Source organism: Fukomys damarensis, unplaced genomic scaffold (assembly GCF_012274545.1).
Source record: "Fukomys damarensis isolate Sample0158 unplaced genomic scaffold, DMR_v1.0_HiC HiC_scaffold_34, whole genome shotgun sequence".
NCBI lineage: Eukaryota > Metazoa > Chordata > Mammalia > Rodentia > Bathyergidae > Fukomys > Fukomys damarensis.
The window spans coordinates 12,988,898-13,010,340 of NW_022900946.1; the positions used below are offsets into that span (position 1 = coordinate 12,988,898).

Sequence of the window (21,443 nt, forward strand, 5' to 3'; positions counted from 1 at the left end):
GAGTCTCACTATGTAGTTGAGAATGACCTGGGACTCACAATTTATCCCAGGCTGGTCTCGAACTCACAGCAATCCTCCTGCCTCAGCCTCCCGAGTGCTGGGATTACAGGCATGTGCCACCACGCACAGCCAAAAAATAATGTCCTTTCTACCTTTCTAAAAATGTCACATTCTGTATTTAAGCAGTATCATTCCACCTCTTTCCTATATTAAGGAATATTAATTCCATTATGTCTAGGTTAATAACATGTACAGATTTCAGTACCAGGAATGCGCTAGGTATCTTGAGGATACTAACAAAAAAATTTTAAATTGTTTTTAAATAATCCAGGTATGACATTTCTTTTGTCATTTCATTTCTCTTTTGTTAATTGCCATCTGTAACTACTTTGACCTGGCAGAGCTAAGATTTTTAATAGTTTTCAAGTTGTACCTCCTGATTCTAAAAAATACTTATTTTGAAGTAACTGGTATGAAATTTCTTCAGCTTTTCTTCTAGCAACACTCAACACTGGCAGGTACTTGCATTATCATTTATCAAACTGTTAATAAAATTATATAGTACTACTTTTCATATAATTTTTCTTTTTGAGTACTGGGGATCAAACTCAGGACCTTGCACTTCCAAGGCAGGCGTACTGCCAGTGAGCTAAATCCCAGGCCCATACTTTTCATATAATTAATGGCATTTTTCTCTACTGCAGTACCTTTAATACTCAGTTGTTTCTCCCTAAAGGTACTGGATCTTTCTGTTTGGTATGGAGGATCGAACTCAGGACCTAACACTTGCGAGGCAGGCAGCAGCACTACTGAGCTAAATCCCGGGCCACTCTTTGAACTTATAGTTTGCCTTAGTAGTTGAAATCATGTTCTTGCTTAACGAAATGACAGTCTAGTAAATTTTAAGTAACCTAAGTACTAAACTGTTGAATTTAAAATTTGTTACTTAAAATTTGTATTTACTATAAAAGAAATGATACAAGTAAACAATTGTTCAATTAGAAATGTTCACTGATTTCATTCTGATATTTTGCATATAATTTTTTAAAAAATAATAAAATTGATTTAGGATGAGTTAGTCCTTAATTCAGTCTCTTATGACCACCTGTGCTATTCCTTTACAAACACTAGGTTTATCAGAATGGCTATCCTAAAGAAATCAAATAATAACAAATATTGGTGAGGCTGGGCGGTGGGAGTGTAAAGTGGTACAACACGACCATTATGGAAATCAATATGGAGATTCCTCAAAAAAACTAAAACTAGAAATTCAAACTAGCTATTCCCCTTCCAGGTAGCTTCCTCAGAGTTAAAAATTCATCGTATTATAGTGATACATCCAAACCCATGTTTATAGAAGCATAACTTATTATAGCTAAGTCTTGGAAGCAGCCCATATGAACTCATCATAACAAACAGCTGGAAGAAAACCTACATGTCTATCAAGTAGTGAATGGATAAATATTATGACATACATACCCATACACTGGAAAACTACTGAAATACCCAAGGACATGGATAAAAATAGTTATTTAATTTATGAGCGAAATACTTCAGTAAAATTTTGAAAAAAATGGGTTCGTTTTTCAGGTCAGTTTATTCTAAAAGACCAACTGAGCTGAGCTTGATGATACATGCCTGTAATTCCAGCATGCTAGGTGGTTACAACAGGAGGACTGAAAGTATGAACTCAACCTGGGCAAATTAATGATGTAGTAAGACTTGTCTCAAATATTTTTAAAAGGGCTGAGCCGGGCATGGTGGCACATGCCTGTAGTCTCAGCACTTGGGAGGTTGAGGCAGAAGTGCTACTAGTTCAAAGCCAGCCTGAACTACATAGACCCTTGTCTCAAAACAGACAAACAAACAAACAAAGTATATATAAAGCACCAAGGATTTAGCTCAGTAGTGCCACTGCCTGCCTCACAAGTGCGAGGTCCTGAGTTCGATCCCCAGTACCAAAACAAAAAAAGAGGGGGATGCGGGTGTAGATCAAGGGTGAGGTCCTGGGTCTCATTCCTAGTACCACAGATCAATAAATGGAGGGAAGGTGGGAAAGCAGCATGTCTCTCAAAAAGAGTACATGTGAAGTAGAAAGACATCTACCAAAAGAGAGTAAGAGGAAGAAAGTGCATAAGGCCCTAAGAAGGCAGGAAGAATTCACTGAGACTTTCAGCACTCACTATTTGCTCACTGCTCTAGGCAGACCCTGTGTGGTCAGTCCTGCCCCTCAACACAAATCCAGCAGAGGAAATGAAGTCATCAACAGTTATTATCATATCAAGGAGAAAAACTTTTCTACTATTATTGTTACTCTTTTAGGTTTGGCTTTGGAGGTTTTATTTCATTTTTTCTCACTAGATAGGCTCTATTTTGCCCAGGCAGGGGAACTGGGCTCAAGCAATTCCTGTCTCTGCCTCAAGTAGCTGGGACTACAGTACACCTGGCTATTCTGTTTTTAAGTCATCTTTCTAAGTTCACGTGTGCACCTGTACCATTTACACAGTATTTATCACATCCTGCTTTACACCTTGTAGGTTGTAACTACTCGTGGTAGGCACCACACACACAAATTGTGTACCTGTGAATTTAAAATGAAGGCACTACCTTGGTCAATTTGTGGGCAAACCAAAACTGCTAACAAGTAATTTTAAAATGCTATACATAATAATGAGTGTTATTATATGTTATTTGGGATGTCAAAAAGAGCTAGTAAAATAAATTCTCTGGAACAAATATTATCAGTCAGTTCACTTGCCTTAGTGATAAAAAATTTAAAATATACCATAAATCAATTGTTGTTCCATTTCTCACATTCCTCATAATCCATTCACTGAAATTATTATTTTTTTTTTTTGCAGTACCAGAGATCAAACTCAAAATCTTGTGCTTTTGGCCGGTGTGGTGACACACGCCTGTAATCCCAGCACTTGGGAGGCTGAGGCAGGAGGATCACTGTGAGTTTGAAACCAACCTGGGCTACACAGTGAGTTCCAGGACAGTCTCAACTACATAGTGAGGCATTGTCTCAAAAACCCACTCCACCCCAAAACAACAAAAAACCTTGTGCTTTTGAGGCAGGCAAAGTGCCACTGAACTAAGTCCCCGGCCCTTGAAATTACTTCCTATAAGGTCAACTGGACCTAAATACTCCCTTAAAAAGGCCTTTCATCTGTATTCTACTTCACTTCTTCAGTATTTGATAGTGTTAACAAATCATCAAATATATTCACTGCTTCGTGATTTGTAAAACATGGCACCCTGTCTCTGCCCCACCCCCCTTCTTCTCTCTGTCTCTTGAGCCATATCCCCAGTCCTTTTATTTTTTATTTGGAGATTACTCAGGCAGGACTTGAAATTGCAGTCCTCCTGCCTGAGCCTCCCAAAATACTGGATTAAAGACATGTGCCACTGCACTTGGCTTCCATAGCCTCTACTGAGCCCTACTTCTGCAATCTCATCTATTTCTGCCTCTAACTATCCCCATGAAGATGATTTCTAAATTTATTTAGTTCAGGAATGCTCTCTCACATTCTAGAACCAATTAGATATATCACTGAACCTTTAAACCCAAACTATTGAAAAATATCTATCTTTGCCTCTGCCACTCCTCTTTGCTTCCCACGTATCAATAACACCACCCATCTGTCCAATTATTCAGGCTTAAGGATTTAGAGCCAATGAATTTCTCTCCCTGTATATCCATGTCCCATACATACTTTGTCTGCAGTGCTATCACCCTATTATCAGGCTCAACACCTAGAAAACCACAATAGTTTCCTACACTCCTCTCCCTAAGCCCTGACTCAGGCCAATCTAATACATTATTTATTCCCTAAAGAAATACTATATCATATATGGTCTAGATGCTGAAGATACAATGATGAAAATATCATTTATAGTTTGCCTACCATTAAGTGGCTCTCCCTTACCCTCTCAGAGCTTATCCTCAAATATGGGAGAAATTATGGTAGAAAAACTATAAATATTTTGGAATAGAGAACAGAAGAACCTAAGCCAGAATTTTCTAGAAGTAATATGAAGCAGGAAGCAGGAGTAATTCTGTATATGGTGTAGTTCCTGTTTATGGTGTATATAATGGAGGATGGTGCAGGAAGATGGTAGTGTTCCAGGAAGAAGCATCAACATGCTGGACCATTCAAAGACAAGTAGAAACTTCACAGCTGAAATTAGGACCTAAAGACTGAAGGGTGAATGGCAGGGTGTGAAGATAGGTGAAAAGGAGATCAAAGTACCTAACCTTTTAAAGGAGATCACAGGATTTATTTTTCAAATTAGGATCCTTTTTTTCCAAGACAAATGCTAAATTAGGTCAGATGACACCAAATTCAAACTGGGATATGTATATAAGGCAAATTAAGACTATACACCTTATCCAAATGACATGATAATCCAATGAAGGTGGTTAAACATGATCAGGTTTGATATGATCAGGTTTGCATTTCACACAGATCACTTCAGAATGGACTATAAGATACAAAGTGGAGGTGGGAGGACAAGTTAGAAGCCTATTACAATAACCTAGGCCAAATAATTATAATGATGATGATGATGATGGCCTGTAGTATAATATAGCAGGATTAAAAGAACTGGATAAAGGGCCGGGGATTTAGCACAGCAGTTCTGCCTCCTGCATCGCAAGCACAAGGACCCAAGTTCAATCCCCAGTACCAAAAAATAAAAATAAAAAAATACAATGGATAAATACAAGAGATATATAAAAGAAATAAGCAAGACTTATTTTGACCATATTTGGCAGATAAAGGAGGAAAGAAGGGTGACTCCTATATTTGGCTTAATGGTAGCAATCACGGAGAAAGAAAACATGAGAGAAGTCTGGGGGAAGACAATGTGTTCATGTTGGGACTTGATGAGTCGAAGTCCTGATAGAATTTCTAAGTGAAGACAAGTTAATACTTGGATGGGTTTGAAGAGAGGAGGTCTACAAATATTGTGCGCGTGAACCCAGGGTCTCATGCATGCTAGGCAAGTGTTCTACCACTGAACTACACCACCAACACTATTAATTAACATTTAATGGATAACAAATTACCTCAGTTTAATGGCTTAAAATAATAGCTCACTTATGTGGTTGCAGGCAGGCTGTCTAAGCATGGCTTCCCTCTCTCCATGGCTGCCTCTCAAGTGATAAGTAAAGAGTACATGAGGAAGAGAAATAGGGAGTGAAAAATAAAACCCAAGGTGGAAATCAGTCTAATCTCAGAAAAGACCTCCTATTGCCTCTGCAACACTATATTTGATAGAAGTAACTTACTAAATCTAGCCCACACTTAACGATAGAATCTTTATCACTTGAGGTAACAAGTATTAATGAATTTGTGAAGACAGGATATTCCTTAACACCACAATTAGATTTAATTAACTTTCCTAAAGCTTAAGCCATCACTATCTTCCTTTCTCCCCTGTCAAAAAGTTCAAAACTCTGAATCTTAAACCAGCGCAGTGACACCTACCTGTAATTCCAGCACTCAGAAGACTGAGGCAGGAGGATTGCCTTGCGTTAGATGCCAGGATGGGCAACATAATGAGTTCAAGGCCAGCCTGAACTACACAGCAAGACTTTGTCTCAAAAAACAAAAACCACCACCACAAAAAAACCTGTATCTTTACAATTTCCCCAAAATAAGTATAAACCACCAACTTGATAACTAATTCCTTAACCTACATAGCCAGCGTCATTTCACATTCCTTCCCTTTGTACATCCCTCCTCCACCAACTTGTTTCCAAACACAAGCTTTCATCTGAATTCATGGCATTTCCTTGGCAGTTTGGTTTTCAAACTTGAATTCAGGCACAGAACATCTGACAGCTCCGAATCTCATCAGAATACTCCAAGATGTTGATACATAAAGCCCAATGGAACAATTCCTAACACTGTGCTAAAACTAATTTCATCTTATATTAGATTCTAGAATAGACGAGTGGAAACAGGTTACCACCATTTAAAAAACATTTCTTACAAGTTGATTAAAAAACAAGGTGGACCAAGACCTGTCATGTAAAGGTACAAGATCCCAATGATGAATGTAACTGTACTGTATACCTAAATTGTACCAATAAACTCAATGAGAGAAAGAAAAAAAAAAAGGGCAGAGGGCCGAGGATGTAGCTCACTGGCGCGGGCACCTGCCTGGCCAGTGCCAGGTCCTGAGTTCCGATTCTCCGTACAAGGGAGGGGCGGATATGGTGGCTTATTAGAAATTAGCGGCAGAACATCCTCGTGTAAAGAGCACTTTAACTGAAATGGAAAGCCATCTCCCATTCTTCAACCTCCAAAAACTTTACATAGCTAGCTGCAAAACGACTGGAACCATTCTGAATGTCTACCAATAAGTTGCTAAACAAACTGTAAAGTTGCTGCATGGTGTGGTGACATTTGGCCATTAAAACAGATGAAGCAGAGATTCATGCACAGACTTAGAACAGTCTTCAAAATACCGTATACTGCTGGAAGTGGTGGCTGATGTCTGTAATCCTAGTCCTCAGGAGGCTAAGGCAGGAGGATCGCCGCGAGTTCAAGGCCAGCCTAGGCTACATAGCGCATTCGAGGCCAGCCAGGGCTATACAGCGAGACCCTGTACCAACCCCCGTTCCCTAAACGGTATATTATGGGGAAAATGAGAGGTGCAGAACAATGGATATACTACTCTATTGATTGCGGGAGAAAATAAAAACTCTCCACCCATCACCAAAAAAAACAAAACAAAAAAGTCCTTCCTAAAAACTAAATGGCTAGAACATTTCTGGAGAGTTGCAGGAGATACAGTGGTACGGTGGCTACCTCTGGTGGGTCGGGAGGGACACGTTCTACCTTACTGCACCTGTCTGTGATCCAGCCTCCACACTCTCGTAGCACAGACTCTTACCTTCCGCCTTTCTGCGAGACCAGAAGCTCTGGTTCATCTTTGGAAGCCTCACGCCGGATAACGATGCCTCTGGTGTCCCTGTTCCTTGTTTCAGGGAATCCCCACCAGCCGGGAGGAGGGGTCACCTAAAGTCGTCCTGTAGGAGGCCGGCGGAGTCGGGACACCGCGCTCTTCCCGCGGGCTAGGCAAAGCAGGAGACCACTGGGTGGCCTGATTGGTTCTTCTCCCGCCTCAAGTTGATTTCTCGATTTCCTTCGTGTAAGAGCGACAAGTGTCGACCGGTCCAGCGCCTCATGCAACGAGGCAGCAGAACGGAAGAAGCGTTGCTACCTCACTGAAGAGACTGACTGAAATCTAAGCGAGTAAGTGCTCCAGCGTCCTTCCAGGACCTACTTCGGGAAGCCGAGAAATCAAACTGCGCGCCCTCCCGGAAATGACGCAAGGGACTAGGATCCTGCCCCTTGATTTCCGGTTCCGGGCCTCGCTGATTCTTGCACACAGGAAACAAGCTCCGGGGGTGGCGTGGTACTTTGCACGAGGTGGGAACAAAATGGAGGATTCGTCCTCCCCGAAACAGTCGGCTTTAGCCGCCACCTCGACTCCGGCAGAGCTGACCTCCCTAGAGCAGCTGGACAAAGAGCAGGTGAGTGGCCGCTGAGAAAATAGTTGTGGGAGCGGGGTTGCCGAGTGAGGCCGCGAACTCCAGGCCTCTGTGGACGCCTCCGGAACCCCTAGTAGGGTCTCTTGCTGGCCCTGCACTTCAGATAGCCGCCTGTTTATTCGCGCGATGGACGCCTTCTTCACTCAGACTTGCACTTTGGTCCTCTTAAATTGGATTGCGAGTATAACCTGGGGTTTTGTGGTGAGATCGACCTGGTTTTGCTTTGCTGTCTTTTGGTCTTAGCCAGGTTTCTTAACTTTGCAAGTCTTTATCCCTCATATAAAATGGGCTCTTCTTTCCCGGATCGCAGGAGGTAATGCATGTGAAGCACTGTGGCCGGGAGCCTGGTACATAGTACTGTGTAGGTGCTACTTGCTGTTGTGCTCTTTTCCTGCGATTACAGCCTGCTCATTGAGGTTGGGAGAAGCTTTTTCCATCTGGCCCAATCTTGAGAAGAGGAGCCTTTGTGTAGTTGTGTAGACAAGTGCCAGAAGCGGGTTTTTAGTATTGTGGATGGATTCTTAGCTTCCTGAGTATAATAAATTGCACCACCCTAAGAAGTAGGTATTAGAGGCTTCCTCCTATAGGCAGTGGAAGTGGGAACTGTATATAGGGTGTTTAAGTTATTTCGACAAAATTAACTTGTGTATCCATATTTTCCAGATTAGAAAGGCAGTGGAAGCTTTGTTGACGCATTCTAAATCCAGGAAGAACAAAAATGGATTGCTTTTGAATGAAAATCAAAATTTGTTTTTAATGGTGATATTATGGAAAATTCCAGGAAAAGAACTGAGAGTCAGATTGTAAGTTCTTATTTTCTGTCTTTGTTATTCTTATGTGCTTGTTCCTTCATTGTGTCTTTAACAGTTGTACCTTACATTCTAATGGAAACTGCAAATTCAAAATAAAAATTTAGGCGAAACAATAACGTGCTAAAAGAACTATGGGAACTTAGACATGTTAAAAATTTTCAGAAATTACACCAGTTTTCTGGGGACACATGCCTTGTTTCAAAAACCTAGTGTTAGAGAGGCCAAAGGAACCTTTTATTTTTTAGTGAAACCTGTTACCAAACTAAAATAGGTACCTGAGGACCCGAGCTCACGCCTTAAAGACACTCAACCTGACATTGAACTCCTTTCCATAGGGGGAAAAAAAACCAGGGCTAGGGATTTAACTCGTGGCACCTCACCTGCCTCGCAATCGCAAGGTCCTGAGTTCAACCCCCAGTGCTGCCAAAAAAACTCAAAAAAACAATTATAATAATTACATGTGCTATTTGGGTTTGTTTGTTACATTTTAACTTGTTATGTACTTTTTTTTTCCTCTCCTTACAGGGGATTGAACTCAGGTCCTTGTGCTTATGAGGCAGGTGCAGAACCACTGAACTAAATTCCCAGCTCCTATTTTATCAAATATTAATTGATATTTTGTTGTACAGGGTTTTTTTGTTTGTTTGTTTGGGGGGGGGTTTGGTGATTTATTGGGGGGATACTAAAGATTGAAATCATGGCCTTCACACTAAGCTACATCCCCCCAACACTTTTTTTTGTTTGTTTTTTGAACTGGGGATTGGATTCAGGACCTCAAGCTTGCAAGGCAGGCCCAGTGCCACTGAGCTCAATCCCCAGCTGACACTTTGTATTTTGAGATAGAATCTCACTGTGTTGCTAAGTGCCCTAGGCTGAACTAGAACTTGGATGCCTCGGCCTGGGATTACAAGTGTGGGCCCCTGTTATATCTTGAAGATAATATTGTAAATGTTTTCAGTGCTGTACTGACTTAAATAGCATGAGTAAGGTTATTAATGTAACAGTAAATATACTGTATATTCTTTTTTCTTTTTATTGAATTTATTGGTACAATCTAGGTATACAATACAGTTACATTCATCCTTGGGATTCTGTACCTTTACATAAAAGGTCTTGATTCTCATTTTTCCTCTTGTCCCTGCCCTCCCTTCGCCCCCTCCTCCCCTCCCCATTTACAAACACTTTATTTCCATTTTTTCAGTTTCTCATATTTTTTTCCTCTCCCTTACTACCCTTCCCCCACCCTTCCCACTGTCCTTACACCTTTAGCCCTTTACTTCCTATTTCATATTATTAATTATCTCATTAGGATCCTGTGAACTATTATAGTTTTTCACACCAAAGAAACTATTTGGTATTTCAGTTAAAGAAATCTTTGTATGAACATTAAAATAGGGAATCCTAAAATTAAAAAGGAAAGTAAAAGAGAAAAGGCAATGATGTAACATTAAAATAATCCTTAATTCTGGAGATGAAAATGGTCCCTGAACATATTTAAATTGCTTCTTGCTCTTATAGTCTTATCTTATTCTTTTTTTCATTATTTAGAGAATACTTTATTAGTTTCTGTAATCAAACCCACGTAGATATGACCTTACATATTTAGTACGATGTGTTACCCCTGTACACATGGAAAAAAATAAAAATTAAAATTAACATTACTAGACCAATATGGCTGTTCATTTCTGTACAATGCCAACTCAACACAGTAAATTGGGATGACTTTTTCCAAAGTTGGCAGTACCGTTAAAGTTTCCCAAGATTCAATTTATATATATATGTATATATATATTTATATAAAAAGACTAATAATAGTATGTTATGCATCAATAGCAACAGCTTTTCCAGGTTCTGCAGTTATCTGAACAAAATTATAGACATTCAGCACATTCCATTAAAAAAAACAAAACAAAACGACAACAACAAAAAAACAAAGTAAAGAATAATATCCATAAAACATTAAAGTTCTGTTGCTGTTGTGGCACCTGGCACCATTTTTTCTATTAGCCTCTTAATCATCATCTGGAAAGAGAACATTCTAGAGTAATATCATTAAATGTAGCTCTGATAAAGCACAGTCCCTACTATGTATCATAAAGCAGGTACTAGATATTTTACATTCATAGAGGTATGATACAGTACCGTCCTACATCAATAATACTAGATTCAGTTTTGGTTTGATTTTACTTTGTCTGCAAATAAAATTGCTACCCCTGTTTTTTTCTGGGCTCCTGTCACATGGAGAATTGTTTCCTATCTTTTCACTTTCAGTCTATGGGCTTCTTTTTGCACTAGGTGTGTCTCTTGTATACAACATATTGTTGGATTTTTCTTCTTATTCCATTTTGCCAGTCCGTTTCTCTTGATTGGTGAGTTGAGGCCATTGACATTGCTGGTTATAACTGATATGTAAAATATACTGTATATTCTGAGTGATATAAACATATCTGCCTGTAATAATGCTTCACTGCCTTGATGCTTTTTGTGTATTTTACAGGTCCTTGCCTTATAATATTCGATCAGATTCTTCGGAAATCTGCTTATTTACCAAGGATGAACTCGAGTCAACTGAACAGACAGAACGCTTCTATAAAAAGCTTTTGAACAAGCATGGAATTAAAACAATATCTCGGGTAGGAAGCAGGTTAATATTTTCAAATCATTTAGAAGCCGGGTGTGGTGGTGCACACCTGTAATCCCAGCACTTGGGAGGCTGAGGCAGGAGGATCACTGGAGTTTGAGACCAGCCTGGGCTACATTGAGTTCCAGGGCAGTCTCAACTACATAATGAGACCCTGTCTCTCAAAAAAAAAAGAAAAAAATTTTTTTCATGTCATTTAAAAGATGTAATTCAAATGAAGTGATATGTAATACAGTGTTATATTTCATAGTGTTTTTCTAATTTAGTGTGTGGGTAGGATATTTTCCATCCTGTCTCTGATGGAAGAGCTGTTGAGATTTGTGACCTAAAAGTTAAATTTGTGCATCGGGAGCTTTTATGTATTGGAGACTATTTTAAAAACTCCTTACTTATGCCATTCTTTTGTACGTACAGAGCATCTTTTGTCTGCCCCTAACTTGCCCTCTTTTGTAGTTGTTGGCATATTTGTCTTTATTACCCACGGGATCTTTAGCTAGGATCCTTTGTCCTAGTGTCCCCCAGCATTTATAGCACACTCCCTGGCCCATTCATTTTAGGTACCCGTGCATTTACTAACCTGTGAGAGGCATGGTTGCTAGGACTTTTTAAAATCTGACTAAAAACTGTTGTCTTTTCTTTATTTGGGTTCTTGACTTCTTGTATTTTTACATTTATGTTTTCTAGATTATTCCTTTCCGAACTTTGAAAACAGAATATAAAGCCTATGAAGCCAAGCTCCGCCTCCTGAATAGTTTTGATCTCTTCCTTACTGATGAAAGAATTAGGCGGCTTTTGCCCTCACACATAGGAAGACATTTCTACCAAAGGAAGAAGTAAGTTTCTCGGCAGTGACTGGACTTTTTTTTTTAACAGCATGAAAATAAAGGTGTGTATACACTGTATTCTGATGCCTATGTTCTTTTTTAGAGTTCCAGTACCTATAAACCTTAAGGCCAAGAATTTATCAAAAGAGATCAACAGCTGTCTAGCTGGGACTGTCTTAAACATCTCCAAAAGTGGTTCTTGCAGGTAGGTGACAACACACATGCATCTTTCGGTCTTTGAATATAATAATCACTTTTTGAAAAAGCAGTGTTCATGAAACCAGCTCTTCTGTTAAAACTAAAATCCCTTATTTAGAGGTACTCAGCTCTCTGAACCTTCTGCTGTGGTGGCAGTTGTCTGTCTCTTGACAGCAGCCTCCATACACAGTGACTACTGAGTACTTGAAATGTGTCTGAGTAACTTTTTAATACTCTGGTTTAATTTAAGCATATATGGTTAAGACTGGAGGATACTTTACTGGACAGGGCAAGTCTATAGGTAGTATAAAGCAAGAGAAATAAGATTTATGCTTAAAGAATACTAGTCGTTCTGTTTGCGTATTATCTTTTTTTTTCTGTACTGGGGATCAAACTCGGGTGCAATTGCGAGGCAGGCGGCAGCACCACTGAGCTAAATTCCCAGCCCTTGCATATCATCTTTTAAAGTGAAGATCCACCTTGGTCTTGGTTTAATTTCTTAATAAATTCAGTGTCCATCCACCTAGACTTGGATGCCAGAAAAGACCTTTGAGGGCAGTAGTTGCTTCCCATCCTGAGCTTGGCAGAGAATGTAAGGTAGGCAGTTTGTCTCCAGGTAAAGCTGAGCTTGCTGGGGTGAGCTCTGGTGTTGCTCTCTGCTATGGGTGGTACTGGGGGACATCCCTCTTGGTTGGTATAGTTAAGTAGTTAACAAGAGTTGATCATTGGACCTCCTATCCATGGCTCATGGGATCAGTGAGTAGCTGAAAACAGTATCATGAGGACAGACGAGAGTTAGTTTTCTGCTGCTGCAAATTTTCAAGACAAAACAACCAAAGCTTAAAGTTGCAAGCATCTGAAGAAGTCTAAATTGTTCCTTCATCTTTTTTTCTTGTCTTTCCCCAATAAACACTGTAGTTCCTTGTCTTCCCCTCACTCTTTTTGCTGCCTGGAAACCAAAGTCATCCTAACAGGCAGAAGCTAGTGCTGACAGGCAGTAGGCTAACAGGCACACAGTGGGCGACACCAGCCTCTGCCTGGAGAGAGGTATGGGAATCCCAGCTCTGACTCTTCCTTTAGCTCCCATGGCAGGAGGTGGGCTGCCAGGGCAGTTTCGAGCCAGGAACCTGTTTGGAGTTCCTACTCAGTGCCTCTCCAAACACTGCTTCAGATAAAGGGGTCATCTGGCTCCTGCCAGAAGACCCTGTTACATGAGAGGCAGGAACTTTCTACTGTAAAAAGTGGGCAGCTGGTCACAGTAGAATTATGAGCTAGCAGGTGACTCTAGCAGGAGAGTAGTTCTTCTCCGAACAGCTGAGGGCCCAGCCAGCCAGCTGTGGATTTTCTAAGGAGATAGAACCTCCTCAATCTCTGCCCACTGACCCACCCTCACTCTATTTAGCAGGTGCCAGCTCACAAATTGCCTGTTTGTGGCCTTCATTTCAGTGAAGGGACTTCCTAGAACATAAAAGGTCTTCCTTTAAAATTTGTTTTGAGCCTAAATGTTTAATGTTTCTAGCTTTTAAATAATTATTTCAGAATATATTTCTCACAGATCTACCTGTGCCTTATTTTGTAAAATTCTTTGTCTATTGCTGTATTAAATTTCAGTTCTATACGCATCGGTCACACTGGAATGCGGGCTCAACACATCACTGAAAACATTGTTGCTGTGGCAAAGAGTCTTTCAGAAAAATTGCCGGAGGTATGATCTATTATGTGTATCAATTGATTGTCCATTCAGAATAAATTACCAGGGTGGTAGTGTGTTTCTGTAATCCTAGCTACTCAGGCGGCAGAGGCAGATCAATCCTAAGTTTGAGGCCAACCCGGACAACTTAGTGAGACCCTGTCTCAGTATAAAATTTTGAGGGCTGTGGGTACATTGTTTGCCTAGTGTAGAAGAGGCCCTGATTTCAATCCCCAATATTGCCCCCCCAAAAGTAAACAATATATAAATAACATTCTTTTCTTTTTTTCTTTGCAGAAGTGGAAAAGTGTGAAACTCCTGTTCGTGAAAACTATGAAGTCGGCTTCCCTTCCCATCTTTTCATCATTTATTTCTTATCGGAATGCAACCAACAAAATCTCCATCAGTGAACTGAAAGAAAAAGTTAGTAGAATTTTAAATACTAAACAGGCTTCATAAGCAAAGTGCTAAATTAGGCCCTCAGTAGGGAGAAGCACATGTTTCCAGTGTCATTTACTGGTTTTCCAGGGCTGTGCTTTTGTTTCATTGTTCTCATTTTCTGTAGGTAATGAGTTAGTAATTTGTGTGAATACCTAAGGCACATAAAGATAAAAATGTCTTGCATTTTAATCTGTGTGAAAGGGCCTAACTGGAAGGATCCTGTGCAGAGGCAAAGAGGAAATAAAGGAAAAACAAAATCTAGTTTATCAGTACTCTGCTATTGGGGGGCAAAACAGAAACGGGGTACTCTGTGGTAAAGTGTATGCTTAGCATTCACAAGGCCCTGGATTCCAATCCCAAGACCTGGTGGTGGGGGGCAGATCTAAGGCTGATTGGAGTTGTAGCTCAATCAATGATAGAGCACTTGCCTAGCGTGAAGGCCCTGGGTTAGATCCTTAGCAGTAGGGCAGGGATGGAATTGAAAGCTGTATTAAGGCAACTGGTAACTCTTTAGTTTGGCTTTTGGGCCTTTATTGCTATTGATAGATGCTCTTGTGTAAAGGCCAGAATAAGCTGCATATGGTGTCACACCTGTAATCCTAGTGCTCTAGAAATTAAGGCAGGAAGATCACAAGTTCAAGCCCAACCTAAGCAATTTAGTGAGACCCTATATCAAAATAAAAAATTCATGGGGCCGGGATTTAGCTCAGCGGTTCGGTGGCCTGCCTTGCAAGCGCAAGGACCCGAGTTGAATCCCCGGTACCAAAAAATAAATAAATAAAATAAAAATTCAAAAAAGGCTGGAGATACAGCTCAGTGCAAAGATCCTGGGTTCATTCCCCAATACCACAAAAAAGAAAAGCCAGAATAGGAACAGGTTGAATTTTATGCTGTTATACTGATCTCCAAGTTGATTGTTTCTTTGACCATATTAATCATATACAATGGGATTTTAATTTTTGTTTCTTTGGTTTTTTTAGTTGTCACTTTTTGTACATAATTTTGCAGTTTGTCTTAATTCTTCAAACCTGTTAAGCAAAATTTTATAGATATCTAGTAATTCAAAGAGTAGATATCTTGATACTGCAGCTAGTTATCTTTATCTGCTAGTTTTACTGCATTTGAAAATTATTTAAAGAAATAATTTGAAGTACATTAAGTTGCATTGTGAACTTTTCACATAACATATAAGACTCACTTTGTTGGATTTAAGAACAAATCCATCTTACCAACATTCTCCCATTTGTAATTTGGGAGCTTACTGTATAAATGTCTTAGTTACTTTTCTCACTACTGAGGCAAAAACCCACAAGTTAAAGGAGGAAGAGTTTATTCCAGCTCACAGTTTGTAGAGGTTTCTGTCCATATTTGGCTGGCTTCATGGCAGACAAGAAACAGTCCCTGGTGTGGTAGGCAGCAAGCAGCCAACCTGCCTTTCCCTTTTATCCCATCCAGGCTACCAGCCTTTTGGGTGGTGGTACCCACTCCTAGTGTGGGCCTTTGGTCTGCAATAAATCCGTTCAGCCAAACCCAGAACTGTGCTAATTCTAATCAGTGGACTAATTTAGTATCACCCTTGATGTCAGTATCACATGCCCTAGATCTAGCCTTCTCCAAAAAGTACCACCTATGAGCACATGAGGCTTTAGGGAACATCCAGGCATAAGCCATACAAGCAGTAAAGGAGACCTTTCTGCAAAGGATGTGCATTCCTTTTAGCCCAGGATGAATCTAAAGCACATTGAAGGCTGGAGGTTCTCTAAAGATTTTTAACTAAACCATGATCATAAATCAGCATAGGCTGTACTTTCTGGTCACTTGTACGTTGACCGCATGACTTCTTTGAGTCCCGGGATGTGTGAAGAGGCTTTCCTTGTCGAACCCCTACCCAGTGTGGATACTGGGATTTGATTTCTCTCTAGTTCAACATTGCTTCGTCCCACATAGCTAGGGATCAGCAAGTAAGGCACATAACAGTACTCTAAGAGAGAAAATGAACTGCTACCTGTGTACATTTTTCACTATTTTAACATTCAGCTTCAACCTGAAGTAGAGAAAAATGGCCAGGGTGGTGGGGGTAGTGGTAAGCTTTTACTAAGATACAAACCATACTGTATAATTTAGCATTATCCATGCCTATATGAGTATAAAAATTTGGCTAAATAGGGCCAGGGATTTAGCTCAGTGGTTCCCACCGCCTGCTTCGCATGTGCAAGGACCTGAGTTTGATCTCTGTTACCAAGAAAAGAAAAAAAAATTTTTTTTGTTTTTGCTAAATATCTCCATAGTACAGATAGCCAGCTTCTGAAATAGCAGTATACAATTTACTACATAAAATGTGTCTCAGAGTCAGCAGTGTAAGTGCTGGCAATGGGATTCTTCAACTGTGAACCTACAGGCCTAGGCTCTTTAACATATGAATAATCAGAATTGCTATTACTAAATTTATACCATTTGTTTTTCTATAATAATTTTCCATGTTAAAATTGTGTCGGTATTTTTTAATAGGAAGCAAAGAGGAAAAAAAGAGAGGAAAAATATCGTGAAAGGCAGAAGCTGAAGAGGGAAAAACAAAAGTTAAAGTTAAAAGCTCAGAAGGCCGCGTCAGTCCTAATTAAAGGTCGTCTGACATTTAAAACCAAAGGTGCTTCTGTGAAGAGCCGTGGGTCCCAGAAGAAAAAAACCGGCAAAGTGAAAACCAAAGTTAAAGTGAAAAATGAATCTGATGATGAAATTCCACAGCTGGTACCAATAGACAAGACTTCAGTAAAAGAAAAAGTTGAGGTATTTATGTCAAGATGTAATATTCATGAAGAAATGTTTGATGGCCACTGTGGGCCAGGCAGGCACTGTGTTACAGGATGAATGGTGGAAAATACTAGTGTAAACTAGAAGAACCATGGGGATAGTTACTGTGACTGCCTTTCTTGTGAATATTAATGGGTATAATCATGTGTTATTTCACGGCAGGGATACTCTGAAAAATGTATCATAAAGCGAGTATGAACATATAGGATGTATGTAAAGATCAGTTAATAGGGTTTTATACAGTCACAATGCTAGACCCAAGGCATAGGAGGCCTTCCAGTAAAGTTATGAATAGGGGCCAAGCGCGGTGGCGCACACCTGTAATCCCAGCACTCTGCAGGCTGAGGCAGGAGGATTGTTGTAAGTTCGAGACCAGCCTGGGCTACATGGTGAGTTCTAGGTCAGTCTCAACTACATAGTGAGATCCTGTCTCAAAAAACAAAAAAAAAAAGTTATGAATAGGGGTACACACTAAAGATAAAAAGCATAGGCAGAATCCAGATATGATGGCACATGCCTGTGTTCCGAGCCCTTGGGGAGGCTGAGGCAGGACGATCACAAGTTCTGGACAACTTAGTGAGACTCTGTCTCAAAAAATGAATAAAAAAGGGCGGGGTGGATAAATGGATGCACCTTGAGACCCTAATATTAAATGAAATAGACACACAAGCATAAATATCACAGGATTTCTTTTATATAGCCCATAACGATCAAAATGAAAGATAATAGGAAGTAGATCTTTTTCCAGTGGGAAAGGGAACGAGATGGAGCCGTGAGGGCTGGGAAGAGTAGGAGATGAGAAAAGAATTAGGGTGTGGTGTGCACGTGGCACCATCTCCCCATGGTGAATGTCATCGTCGTGTGCTGCAAAGCTGTACTAATAAGGGAGGGGCATGGGAAAGTAGTTCAGTATGAAGACTCTGGGTTTAATCCCCAGCACTAAAAAGAAAAAGCGTGGTATAGCAAATACGCAGGACGGTAGCATAGTTCTTTATCCATATCAGGTATGTACTGTAATTTGTGCAGCTGGCAGCACAGGTTGAGACCAGCACCACGACAAACGTGGCTATGTGCTGCTATGTTATGACAGCTGCAGAGTCAATAGGCAGTAAGAATCCACCCTACTACAATCTCACTGGACTTCATGAATGTCGTCCGTCTTTGACCAAAATGTGATGATGCAGCTTATGACTGTCTAGTAAACTTTTTAAGGTACCTTGGAATCAAGGAAACAATACTTGGCCATGTTTATAATTTGAACAAACATTTCCTGTGGACTTAAAAAGCAGACCAGGTGGCCCATGCCTATAATCCCAGCACTTAGGAGGCTGAAGTATAGGAGCATCGCTGTGAATTCAAGGTCAGCCTGGACTATATATAGCAAGACCTTGTGTGAAAAAAAAACAAAATCAAAACAGCAGACCACAGAGGAGATTTGAGGGAATGTTTAAAAGTAAGTACTAGCCAGGGTTTTAGCTCAGTGGTTCCGCCTCCTGTGTCTCAAGCATGAGGTCCTGAGTTCAATCTCTGGTACAAAAAAAAAATTAATAAAAGTAAGTACTAAATTGGCACATAGTAATCTCAGGAAATTTCCTGGGGTAAGCTTGGATGTTGGATCCTATTGTTAAAACCCCTCATTTTCCACCACCGCCTGCTGCAATAATTATTAAGAAATCTGATTTGTGAATTCAGAGTAGATACTTTTAAATGACCATGGTTACTTTTTGGCTTTCTGATAAATGTTTCTACTCATAGTCTTGGTGTCTGTCCAGTGAGCAGGGCCTTGGGGCAGGAGAATTGTAGATTCAAGCCCAGCCTGGGAAACATAGCAAGGCCCTGTCTTAAAAAATGAGAGAAGGTCTAGGGATATAGCTTAGCACTAATGCTGGGCTTCTTAGTACTAGTACTGGTGTTCAAACCCCAGTACCACCAGAAAAAAGGTTGGGTCCCTCTGAGACTAGAAGGCTGCCTTCGTATTCAGAGGACATTTCACAGCCCGTGGGCAGAGCCCGTGGCAGGAGTGTGGCCGAGGGGGAAGCGGGGGCCCAGCGATGTTGGTACAGTTGACCTGTTTCAAGTTGCATGGTAACAGTAATCCTCAGAATTTTCAACTACTGGTGAAGGTATTTTTTATAGAGAGCTTCCAGAGTGCAGTTGAATTTTCAGATATACTTGAAATTAACAAGCAGTCAAAATAATAAATATAAATGTTTTTAGAAAAGCAAGCTGCTTTTGTTTTAATGACTAACAAGCTATGTGTTAGAAATTAGATGAGAAAAGTGTCGTTGGCTCAGTCGTGTATAAAGAGAACTTTGGAAACATTCACAGCCTTTGAACCAGTCTCAGAAACATGAGGGTAAGGGCTGGGGATTTAGCTCAGTGGTTTAGCTGCCTGCCTCACAAGCGCAAGGTCCTGAGTTCGATCCCCGGTACCAAAAAAAAGAAAGATGAGGGTAATGATTTATGGCAGTGTCGTGACTGTTTACTGCAGTAAACAAAGTGAGAGAGTGTTGATTACTAGACATCTTTAATAACAGTCTGTAGTGCCTGGGAAATAAATAATTGGCGGAAGAGGGCAGAATCCTCCCCTTATACGTACTCACAGGGTGATTCATAGGTCCCCGGTACCAAAAAAAAAAAAAAAGATGAGGGTAATGATTTATGGCAGTGTCGTGATTGTTTACTGCAGTAAACAAAGTGAGAGAGTGTTGATTACTAGACATCTTTAGTAACAGTCTGTAGTGCCTGGGAAATAAATAATTGGAAGAGGGCAGAATCCTCCCCTTACACGTACTCACAGGGTGATTCATAGGTATAGATGATGAAGTATGATTACTGGGCATGGTGGTGAGACCTTTAATCCTAGCTCTGGAATGCTGTTGCAGCAGGATTACAAGCTTGAGCTCAGGCAAGTTAGTGAGACCCTGTCTCAAAATTATTTTAGAAAGAGGTTGGGGACATAAATCAGTACAAAAGCTCGGGGTTCACTCTCCACTACTCCCCCCACAAAACACACACACACAGAGTACCCCTAAAAAGTGTACACACTTCAGCCGTTAACCATACTAATGAATGTCTTGAAGCTAATGGCACTTTGAGTACTTCTTGTAGAAGCCAAAGGTAATTTGTATTAATCTCCTGATGTCTCACTAAATTTAGTATTGAAATACTGCTAACAAGGTTTTCTCACATTTTTTTGGCAGGCTGTGTTTGTATACAGTGAGATTTTTGGGGAATTATATATTTTTGTTGTACAATTTTTCTATAATAATGAAACTTTTACCTCTCTTCAGACCTATATTTTATATTTCTGTTCTTTTGTTTTGTTTTTGTCTTTGCCTTCACCTACTTCTAAGGCAGCAGAGCGCATTGCTGGACTCTCACCAGCAGACACCTTGGCTGGTTGGAAACCTGGGATTCCTGGCCTGTAACATACTTCCCTCCAAGAGCCTCTGAATCTAGCTGTGCGGAGTGGGTTTTTTTTACCAGGTGCCCAGCTGGACCTTACACGCCGTTTGAGCGCTCCTACCCAACTCCCCTGTGAAGGATTTATAACCAAGGTGGAAAAGAATCGGCATGGGCCTCTGACTCCTGCTCCGCCCAAACCGCTTTCCTCCAGCACTCCTCTCACTTGTAGGGAAGGGTGGTTCTCAGTGGGGCGGGGGGCCTCCAGTGTCCTTTTCGCAGTCCTTAATAGAAAATGGTCGTTCTTTGGTCTTCATGCTGAGGTTACATTATGGGATATAACTCGTGAAAACAAACTGCTGGGCTGGGGATTCAGCTCAGTGGTGCCTCTGCCTGCCTCATAAGCACAAGGTCCCAAGTTTCATCCCCAGGGCCCTAGAGTGCCAGCTTTTTTGTTGGTTGGGTTTTGCGGGGGTGTTCTCGTTTGTTCCAGGCTTAATGTTCTTCTTTTTCTTAGGTGCAAAAACCTGTCACAGGGAAGAAGTCTCCAAAAAAGAGTCCTGGTCCCAATACACCTAAGGGCAAGAAGAGAAAGGCCCTGCCGGTTCCTGAGACCCCAGGTGCAGGTCCAGGGAAGAAGCCAAAAATAGGACAGAAGAAGAAACAAAGAAAACACTCACCAGGGAAGAAAGATCTGAGACAGACTCCAAAAAAGCCAGAGGCCAAGCTCTTTCCTACTGCTAATAATTCTACAAGGAACGCTCCCCACACCCCTAAACAATCACCAAAAAACCCCAGAGTGCCCCAGCCAACCTAAAATCACTGACTCAACCAGAAGAAAACAGCAGTTACCTGAGGACTGTTGGAAAATCCTTGGGTCCTGGATTGGAGGTGTAGCTTGCAGTAGAGGACTTGCCCAGCATGTACAATGCTATGGGCTCAGTCCTCTGCACCATTAAGAAGAAATGAGTAAAGGGCCGGGGATTTAGCTCAGTGGTTTCGCCACCTGCCTTGCAAGCACAAGGGCCTGAGTTCAATCCCCACCATGCCCCCC

At 40.8% G+C, this 21,443-nt stretch overlaps 1 protein-coding gene and 1 long non-coding RNA gene across 2 annotated transcripts in view; one reads left to right on the forward strand and one right to left on the reverse strand.

Annotated features, from left to right (window-relative positions):
* Nucleotides 1-7,323, reverse strand: part of LOC104852401 — a 42,353-nt gene extending 35,030 nt beyond the window's left edge. Inside the window, exon 1 of the long non-coding RNA XR_777479.2 lies at nucleotides 6,910-7,323. This is a non-coding gene — a long non-coding RNA (uncharacterized LOC104852401). The remainder of the gene's footprint in view (nucleotides 1-6,909) is intronic.
* A 53-nt stretch (nucleotides 7,324-7,376) lies between these two features.
* On the forward strand, nucleotides 7,377-21,212 carry Rsl1d1 (ribosomal L1 domain containing 1). Its single transcript, XM_010610006.2, has 9 exons — nucleotides 7,377-7,552; nucleotides 8,234-8,373; nucleotides 10,880-11,015; nucleotides 11,708-11,856; nucleotides 11,951-12,052; nucleotides 13,657-13,750; nucleotides 14,033-14,158; nucleotides 16,685-16,960; nucleotides 20,907-21,212. Exons 1-9 carry the CDS (start codon nucleotides 7,460-7,462, stop codon nucleotides 21,204-21,206), a joined length of 1,416 nt encoding a protein of 471 aa, XP_010608308.1. The 5' UTR covers nucleotides 7,377-7,459; the 3' UTR covers nucleotides 21,207-21,212.
* Nucleotides 21,213-21,443: the final 231 nt, after the last annotated feature.